This window comes from Panicum virgatum, chromosome 2K (genome assembly GCF_016808335.1).
Source record: "Panicum virgatum strain AP13 chromosome 2K, P.virgatum_v5, whole genome shotgun sequence".
Classification (NCBI taxonomy): Eukaryota; Viridiplantae; Streptophyta; class Magnoliopsida; order Poales; family Poaceae; genus Panicum; species Panicum virgatum.
In genome coordinates, this window is record NC_053137.1 from 32,382,954 (window position 1) to 32,392,638 (window position 9,685).

Consider the following 9,685-nt stretch of genomic DNA (forward strand, 5'->3'; position numbering starts at 1 on the left):
ACACAGTTTACCTCTATGACACCAGCTACAGGGACTTTAGCTAAATCTGTGGTGCATAATTTTATTTGCTTATATTTTATGGTCGAATGCTCATACATTACTATTTACACTCAGGATTACTATTTACACTCAGGATCACAACAGTTCACCGGAGCGGGGCCTTCTTCGTATCACCCTATGCCGCCACCAGGGGGATACAAGGAGTTTATTCCTATCCACCACCACCACCACCTCCAACACAGGGTACGTATAATCACTTATACGGAATTGCATTCACCTATTTAACATTGCTTAAAAATAGTTTCTTTGTGATCCATAGGGTGGTCTCAAGACAACGACAAGGCCTCCTTCGACGACTTTACACGGTTGTTTGCTACGCCTGCCCAGGACGATGATCCTAACTTGCATACACCTCTGGCTCAATTACGCCGTCCTGCCAAAGACGTGAGCCCACCGGACTATCATAGCTATCCTACAGATCACGTACACACACAACGTAAAAGAGGTCGGCACGGTAAGGGTGGTTAGTTGTTACCACTTGTTTCTCTATTGTTATTATGGACCTGTCGTCTTGATTTTCATATTTTGTATTCAAACTTTGTTTATGCTACCTTACAATGCAAGCACACTTTTGCAGTACCAATTAATTTTTAGACCATTATATGTTATATAAATAGTATTACGACAAACCAAGAATTTTTTTCTGAATTTTTGGTGATGCAAACGAGGGCCGGCAGCCTCTGGGAGGCGGTCGCCCCGCTACCGGCAGCCAGCCGCTCCGCTGCTGGGCGACCGGTCCTCCAGAGACCTCAGCGCAAATTCTCAATGAAAATTTTTGCAAAAAAACCACTGCCACCCCGCAGCAGGGCGACCAGGTCCCGGCCGCCCGGCAGCCGGGGTATATTTCTGTAAATTTCGAAAACGAAAATAAAAAATATAAAAATAAAAAAACCGCACCAAAGTCGACCTCACACAAGGTGATGAGATCGTGAGTGACAGGACAGCCCATTCAACTTCAAGCAAGCCTCCTGCCTCCAGCACATGAGAGATGAGGAACAGAGACCCATCCAACGACAGGTGGTCGCACAAAGCCCGAAACACACTATACATAGTTTTAAACCTCTGGAGAGACGGTTTGCAATGTACTAGTTAGCCAGTACAAGGAGAAACAAACACTAAATTTACGGTCGTGAACAGACATAAAATTGAGCATTCTTTGCTCATACTGCTCAGCGGTACAAGCACGTATTAGCAAGCAGAGGTACACATAGCTCGCTTATTCATTTCAGGTCAGTAGGTTCCACTGTTCCAGGCTGCTTCCAGTACCTTCAGAAAATATAGGTCCAAACAGCCTTCGGTCGCTGCTGCTTCAGTGATGGAGCTTGTTCAAATCATCCTTGAATTTGGTCTTTATCTGTTCCCTCTTCAGTTTAAGTGCTGCTGTCACTAGCCCAGACTCTGGAGTCCATGGTTCGGGTAGCAACAAAATCTTTGCTGGTATCTCGAATTTCTCAAGCCTAGCTGCTTTTGCTGCCTGCACAGTTGGAGCAAATTACCTTACATGAGACTTTTTCTAAATTTATCGAGGTGGATGGCTGAATTTTCTCTTCTTTTAATATGTTATTAATATGTTACACAACAATACAACACGACTAGCAGTGGACCAAATAGGCTCTAATGCAACGTTGCAGCGGGAACATAAACCTGACATGAGACTATGAGAGCCAGCTCAAGGCTAGTCAACAACTATAAAAATGAATGCATAACCATGCTGCCTGCAACTAACATGTGGTTACATTATGCTCCTGCACGAAAAAAAACTCCAAAAGTATGGTTGTTGCTCCTAGTACTAGGAAGAAGTAACCAAAACCTACAGCACCATTTGAAATGAAAGGTTGTGCTTTAGTAAACCACATAGAGGTTTTCCAATCATGCTGCTCTGTCAGTAGAGTTTTTAGTCAGATAAGATGCACTCAGTTATATCTAACCTTTGATAAGGATTGCTGAACCTCCTTAATTGCTTGATCATTTTGGCAAAGCTCTTCAAAGTCTTTGTAATTTATCCCTGAATCTTGTGCCCACTTCTCCAGAGCCTGGTGTGACGGAACAACCAGGGCAACACAATAATTATGAAATGGATCGGCATAAACCATGATGCTATCCACATAATTGCTAGTTGTTAGAGCCGATTCAACCTGCAGAGGGCAACAAAGTTAATCTCATTTCAACAAAATATTCACATTAGGAGGCAGTTTTTTCAAAACAAACCTTGCCAAGAGACACATATTCTCCATGCTGAAGTTTTACTATATCCTTTTTCCTGTCAATTATCTCAAGGCACCCATCAGGATGGAACTGACCAATATCACCAGTGTAGAACCAGCGCATGCTCTTCTCATCAACCTGTAGATCACACAAAAGGAAATTAGGTGAGACCTCAAGTCCTCAACACTCGATGACTACTATGTTCTGGATGAGGCCTCAACACTCAAATGCCACTATGTTCTGGACTTTGGGTAGAATCTTACCTTGTATACTTCATTCGTCTTTGCATCATTGTTGTAATAACCTTTCGTTATACTGTAACCACCAACCACGACCTCTCCTCTCGGCATCGGAGAATCAGAAATCGTATAACCACCTTCTTCCCATGACACAAGCTACATTTGTTTGACCAGGAAAACAAATTACAGATGGTAAAAGAACAGAAAGTATTTCAGGAAAAATGAAAGTGTTCGGTGTACTCATTAGGTAATGGTTGGGACAAGTATTCAGTGGGAAAAGTTTCCACATGCTGCTGGAATAAAATTAAAATTATAAGCTCAGCAGCTCATAAGGTGGATCCAGAAAAAGGTGCCCAGCAAGACACCTCAGGACAAGCTTGAATCTCTCAGTCAACTCTTTTTAGTGCAGGTTTCATTTATTATCATCCAACACAAGAATACCAACTAAATTTGTTAACTAGTATCCAGCAATCATCAAATCCATATACACTAACCTTGACATAGCAGCAAGGAAGTGGTGGACCAACACGACCCACACTTGTGTCATCCCATTCAGAGAAAGCTGCTCCGGCACAAGTTTCAGTCAAACCATATCCTTGACCTACTGGGACACTGCAGCAACAATTAAAAAAGCACATAAGCACAAAAGAAAAATGTGAATCACCTTATCTTATCAGGGAAGTTCATGGTCTACATTTGCCAATTTAATCTAGAAAAACCCACTGGTTAATACTAGTATCTTCCATCTTGTAAGCTGTGAATTGGCAAATAATTCACTAATTTTGAATTACTCAATTAATTGACAATGAACTTAAATTAACTAGTCCAACTGATAATGACAGTAAATTAACTATTCCAACTGATAATGACAGAAGAATAATCAGGACTTGCAAGTATATGTACCATATATGAGCATATAATACAAAATTTGTCATTTGTGTACCCACAGTGAGAACATTGATTTAGCAAACCAAATTCACAATCCAACAATCCCTAGCTTGGATGCATCATGCATGGACATGGTTCGGCTAGGCGGCGATTCCGCGGCGCCTAGGCGCGATTAGGCGCTAGTCGAAGCCCTGCCGCATCGATTTGGCCGTAGTCGCTCTTCTAGGCGGCGGCAGCTCGTCGGCGGAGCCAGTGGGGGTGGAGGAGCGCCTGGCGGAGGTCGCCGGCGGGGGGGGGGGGGGGGGGGGGGGAGGAGCTGCGGGCGGCGGCAGGGGCTTGCACGGGCAGCTGCTGGCGCAGGCGCAGGCGCAGGCGCGGGCGCCCAGCAGAGGAGAGAGATGTCGGAGAGGGAGAGGGAGAGGAATCGGCGGCAGCGGCGGCTGAGGCTGGAGACGAGCCTCACGAAGGATGCGGGAGTTGGGAGATGGATAGGGTTTGGACAGGTTGCCTCTCTCTTGGGCCTTTCTATGGACTGGACAGGTTGTCTCTTGGGCCTTTCTATCTCCCTAAATCAGCCTTTTTACCTATCTGAGCCCACTATTCAGCTGTTTATTTTTTTCTTTTAGAAGATAATATATGTATATTAGTATATATATAAAACGCCTAGGAGCGCCTAGGACCGAGTACTCCCGACTAGGCACTAGGCAATGGGTCAGCGCCTAGATTCCGCCTAGCGCCTAGCTGAACTTTGTGCATGGAAATGAATTTAAAGCTGCTACAAACCAAGCTCACTCAAAAACCAAGGTTAATTAGTGTCAACTAGTATAAGCTGCAAGGGTTAATGCGAATACAGAATCTCGATGATATAATGGCCCATGAGTAACAACCACATTATTCAGTTCAGCCAATCCCCTGCCAACAATAAAATTGTAATTTGAGACAAGCTGGACAGAAGAAATTACCCTAGACATATATTCATAAATCGCTGTGTGTCACTTGATAGAGGTGCACCACCACAAAGAACAAATCTTACACGTCCTCCAAGCATTGCCCGAATTGGTTTAAAAATAATGTTATCCCATATCATCCTCTCTGGTGCCCAAGATCCAAACCAACTCCCCTCAATTGCTGCTAGATTTCGATTATATGCAAAATCAAAAAGTTTTTTTGTCAGGCCACCCTTCTCACCAACCTGGAAAGAGAAATTTAAAAGTTAATTTTCACAGTGATGGTAGTTGATGGCTTACACATGATCACAAGTGATTCATGCCATTTCAAGGCTACCAATTATGCGATTTTAATAATAAATTCTACTAAATCTCATTGTGCAAATCTTACTCAAAGAAGCATAGTGGTGTATTTGGTTTGTGACCTTGTAGAACTGGCCTCGAAACCCTACCCATATAGTGACCTCATGTCCTAGCCACAAATTAGAAATTTCACAGGACATGCCTCAAAAAGAAGGTACACAAAATCTAGACCTTGCTTAAGTTGTGCCAATTTTATCAACTGAGCATACTTTTGTGTCACAAAGAGCACAAGGGATGAATACAAAGGAACATTTACACCTAGCAACATAAACTAGGTGATAATTAGAATCAAAATATACATAGAATAAATATACATAAAATATTCAAACGGTCACAAGGCTAATCAACAAAAATTGCTGGAAATATAAAATTCAGAAAATAAATCACCTTCTTAAACACCGCATCTCTGATACGATCCAAAATTGCAGGAACTGAGATCATAAGAGTAGGTTTCAGTACAGAAACATCTCCCTTTGTCCCCTTCTTAATCTTGTTCGATGTATCAGTCATAGTCAGAGCTGAACCATATCCAATAGAAGTACCAGAAGCCAACATGACAGTCTGCACAACATCATGTCATCAAATATTGCAAAAGCTCCTTTAAAATGCATGTAATCCCTCCATCCCAAAAAGAATACAATTCTGGGTATGTACCTCTGTGTCCAGGTACATAGCCAGAGTTGCATTCTTTTTGGGACGGAAGGAGTGTATGAATTGCAAAATATATCACCTCTGCTGCTAGCTCAAAGACATGAGCCAATGGAAGGTAAGCCAAATAAACATCGTCCATGCCAAGGTTTGGGACGATTGTCATGACTGCTGCAGTTGTGGCCACCATGTTGCCATGCGTGATCATTACACCCTATGTCAAAATGAAGCACAAATTAAATTATCTAAGAAAAAAGCACTGCAATGAACTCATAGGAAGAAACTAAGCCCCTTACTAACTAGCTAGTTGATGTGGCACAGCAAATTCCAGAATGCTATTCTAGATTTTACTAATCAACTTGCATCTGAGTCTGATAGCTACATATATCTAAAGAACTATGTCAAAGTGAAAGCTTTGTACAGTATTGCACAAGTTATAGTGCTCAGTCATTATCATCAATTTGGTAGACACCCAAAGGAGGGAGGGGGCAATGCAGCTCATTTTGTCTGACAGCACTATTAGGGGCCCATTTGGTCCGGCTACTATGGATTCAGGAATCAAACGATGTGGATAGTACAATCGACAAGTAGAAGTTTGAACTGATCTGCATATTAGATGGCAGCAACAAAAGTAAGCATCCTTAATGATCTACAACAATATGTGATATATGAAAATAATATTTTGGCAAGAAAGACAAAGCATATGAAATAAGAATGTATGAAGAAGCTTTAAAAAAATGAATGTGTGAAGAAAAGAATTTTTTCTGTTTTCTCCTCTAAGAACGAAATATGTGGCCAGGTGCAATTGGAGGATATTATTAGTCATTACTCTAAATGTTGGTTTCAGATGTTCATCAAACAGGGCAATTGTCAATGAATGGCTCCCACTTTAGTTTGGATTTAATTGTTGATTCAGCACCAGATGCCTTTTCTATTCTTTATATTCACCCAAATTACAAGATTATGAATGCGTAAGAAATTGAAGTATCTTTGGTCAGCAGCCTACCTTGGGAAGACCAGTACTTCCACTTGTATACATGATAACTGCAGTATCAGAGCTTGAAGGTAACCTAGCATCAATGTGTGATGTTCTGCCCAGCTCCTCTACTTCAGTGAAAGACAATGTTGTCCAAAGATTCATTTGATTCAGTGTCTCCGCATCAACAGGTTCATCCTCAATATAGATAATATGTCTAAGACTTTGCAATTTAGAGCTGATTGCAGGTAGCTTCTTAAGTTGCTTCGAATCACATATCAGAGTTGAAACTTGTGTCTGAAATTCAACAAAAGAGTAAGATGTGGGACCGAAACAATAACTGCTCATAAAATTCCTGGACTTCAACACTTACGACACCAAATAATGTAGTTCTTCCATTTATGCAGGTATTGGTAAACATTTCCATATACATAAAAACTTATCGACAGCAAAAAAAGATAATTTAGCAAATGGACCACTACGCTAGGAGCAAAGGTAGCTGTGGGGTATTGGGCACAGAGGTTTTTCTAAAGCTGTCAGGTTAAATAAATAGCATAAATGTAAGTAATTGGATAGTTCTTGACTGGAGAAAGTGCAAGGGAAGACGACAAAAAACTATAACAGTGCTCCATATACACTGTACCTCATTCAGTGAATGCACCAATGCATCCTCACCAAGAGAAGCATATATTGTTACAACCGTCAAATTTTGTCGGAAGCATCCCTAAAAAGAAAAAAGATAATACCGTAGTCAGAGAGCTTTTACAAGTTTTTATAAATGTCCTAATATAACAGCATGCATGATGTGATGTGATGTAATTACCTGGGCAGCAATGATCCACTCAGCTCTTGTATCAGAAAATATTGCTGCATGACTATCTAGTTTGTGGCCCATCTTGATAAGTCCAGAAGCAAAATTACATGCACGATTAAAAGCTTCTGCATAGGTATCCCATTGATATTCTCCAAGATGCAATTTCTCAAACTTCCTACCATCAGCAGGCTCCACAAATTCCCTATTAATTAGCTTTCTTGTGCCAAGACACCTCCGTTGAGAGTACTTTTTGCTGGCCATCTCGAATAGAGCTGCCATTGTGGTGGCACCCTCCCATGGGACTTGAACTAAGGATGAAAATCTACTGTTTCGCATGGCAAGTCCTGCCTCTCCACCCACATCAGCTTGCACTGCCCTTTTCTTTGTCTTTTTGCCAAACATTGAGGTAAGCAATAAAGGAATAACTACAGCCAGAAGCACAGCACCAACAACTCCATTCAGACCATAGTCTTTCAACAGTGGCACGCTGCTCGTAGCAATTCTTTGTAGAACAGACATGTCTGAATTATTATTTTCAGTAACTTCTCCCATGGTTTTCTGCTATATCTGGAGCATTGAGAGTAACTTGACTAATTTCACTGCATAAAAGTAACCACAGGATCATGAGGTTAGTAGCATGTTATAAACAAGTAACAGCTTTGATGCACTAGAAAATACAGAAGAACATGGAAGCCACATGGGTGATGACCCATGATGCGGGGCCCTTATTGTGGGTACCACTAGGCTTCATAATGGAAAGGAAAAAGGAGTTCTTCTAGCTACCAAGATTAACAAATGTTTGGGCGGGATCAATCTGTTCCGTGTAAGCACATCACAGATTCAAAAATAGCACTCTGTCCAAGCAAAGAATCTTCAAAAGTGATATGAATCTTGTCTGCTTCAATAGCATTTCTGATTAGAATAGTTTTTCTAGGTGTTTAGATCACATTATATTCTGGACAGTCCAATGGTTCCTTACTTCCTTTTAGGTTCTGTTCATATGCTTGCTTGTAGGTTCCGTTTTCTGTTTGCGTGCATTTGCAGAGTAGGTGATTGAAACGTGCATTTGCTTGTAGGTTCCGTTTTCTGTTTGCTTGTAGTTAAATTAATTGGAGGATGGCAAGAGAACTCCAGCCACGAGGCCGTGTCAATGGAAAAGAGATGTGAGGATGGCATCAGTAAGTGTTTAGGGGCGGCTCGACCAAGAAACATTTCAACCATACAGATACAGGACGTCAGAACATGGACCACTTCAGAGAAGAGCATGTGAGGGTGGGCGGCACTTGATGGTCCACCATTACGCGCATGGACACCGCGAAAAAAAAAAATCAGACCGGATAGATTGGAGCATCTGATCACGTAACAGTAGAGAGATTTGGATTTGAGCGCGCTGGGGACAAAACCTAACGGATATTTGGATTCGCGGTCCTCCGACACATGGTAAAGAAACAGATTGGCTCCAAGGAACGGGACGAGCAATACTCGCCTAAGCAAAAGGCATGGCTTCCTTACCGGGAGCGGAACACGCCGGCCTGGGCAAGGGATGGCGGAAGGATCTCCCACTGCTCCGCGCGCCGCTCCCAACGCCCTGCTCGGATCTGAGAGCAGTTGCCAAGGCGAGCGCAGGGACTGACTACCAGAGGCGAGTTGGGGGAAGAGAAGGAGCCGCACCTGCGCTGCAGCGGGGATCGCGCCGGTGGCCGGATCTGCCGCCCGGCGACGCCGTGAGGGTGGGGGAGATGTGGGGAGAACCTCGGCTTTGCGACGAGTGGTGGTGGTGATGGGAGCGCGATTTCTACCCTTTTCCCGTCGCGGGATGGGCCCACGTCTGGTGGTTGCCGGGCCGGATTCTCGAAGGAAACGGTACAAAACGCCTAGGAGCGCGTGCGTGGGCCCGAGGCCACCAGACCACGCGGCGGACGCGGCGGCATCTGGGCGAATCCCCATTAACTTCCACCAGACACGTACGGTACGGCCCATGGGGAAATTTAAATATTTGTCGCCGTGTTTAGTACCAAAAGATTTTCGGCATTGCCCATTACATCCAATCTTTAAACATATGTATAGAACATTAAATACAATTAAAAAAACTAATTACCACGGTTCAAAAAGGCGGAACTAGGCGGGCGACTAGTCGCAACTAGGCTCTAGGCGAGGGGTTCCCGCCTGGCCTATGGGGGTAGACGGACCCCTCGGCGGCGCCAGCTCGTCGGCGCCAGCGAGGGAGGAGAAGGAGGCAGGGACGAGCGCCGGCGGAGGAGGAGAAAGCAGGGGACGGGCGGCGGTCGAGGTATGGACGGGCGGCGGCTGCGGAGGAGGAGGAGGTAGGGGTAGGCGCGGAGGAGGAGGAGGAAGGCCGGCAGCAGAGGCGCGGTGGCGGCGTCGAGAACGAGCGGAGGCAGAGGCGTTGGGAAGACCGGAAGAGGAACGAGAGGAGGAGTGGGGAGGGGATAAGGTGGGCTGTTGGGCTGCTGGGCCGGATGGGCCAGAGGAGTGGGGAGGGGATAAGGTGGGCTGTTGCGCTGCTGGGCCGGATGGGCCGGAG

The 9,685-nt window shown here is 44.1% G+C and overlaps 1 protein-coding gene across 2 annotated transcripts; it reads right to left on the reverse strand.

The window, feature by feature from the left end:
• Positions 1–1,014: 1,014 nt before the first annotated feature.
• On the reverse strand, positions 1,015–9,003 carry LOC120673387 (long chain acyl-CoA synthetase 8-like). 2 transcript variants are annotated; one of them, XM_039954197.1, is made up of 12 exons: positions 8,812–9,003; positions 7,150–7,739; positions 6,970–7,050; positions 6,357–6,623; positions 5,433–5,564; positions 5,090–5,263; positions 4,355–4,584; positions 2,999–3,116; positions 2,529–2,660; positions 2,269–2,403; positions 1,989–2,195; positions 1,015–1,534 (listed from the first exon to the last, which is right to left on the reverse strand). In XM_039954197.1, the coding sequence occupies exons 2-12, from the start codon at positions 7,690–7,692 to the stop codon at positions 1,370–1,372; spliced, it is 2,184 nt and encodes a 727-aa protein (XP_039810131.1). In that variant the 5' UTR covers positions 7,693–7,739; positions 8,812–9,003; the 3' UTR covers positions 1,015–1,369. The 2 variants fall into 2 exon arrangements, with proteins under 2 accessions (XP_039810131.1, XP_039810142.1); XM_039954208.1 differs by having other exon boundaries at positions 8,653–8,979.
• Between the last annotated feature and the right edge of the window lie 682 nt (positions 9,004–9,685).

Bases quoted from the DNA above. Each gene is read 5' to 3' on its own strand.
- LOC120673387 (XM_039954197.1), bottom strand. From the start codon at position 7,692: ATGGGAGAAGTTACTGAAAATAATAATTCAGACATGTCTGTTCTACAA. The intron at 5,565-6,356 runs GTAGGCTGCTGA...ATTTTGACATAG, and splicing joins GAAGTACTGGTCTTCCCAAG to GGTGTAATGATCACGCATGG. The intron at 4,585-5,089 runs GTGATTTATTTT...TTCTCTTTCCAG, and splicing joins GAGATGCGGTGTTTAAGAAG to GTTGGTGAGAAGGGTGGCCT.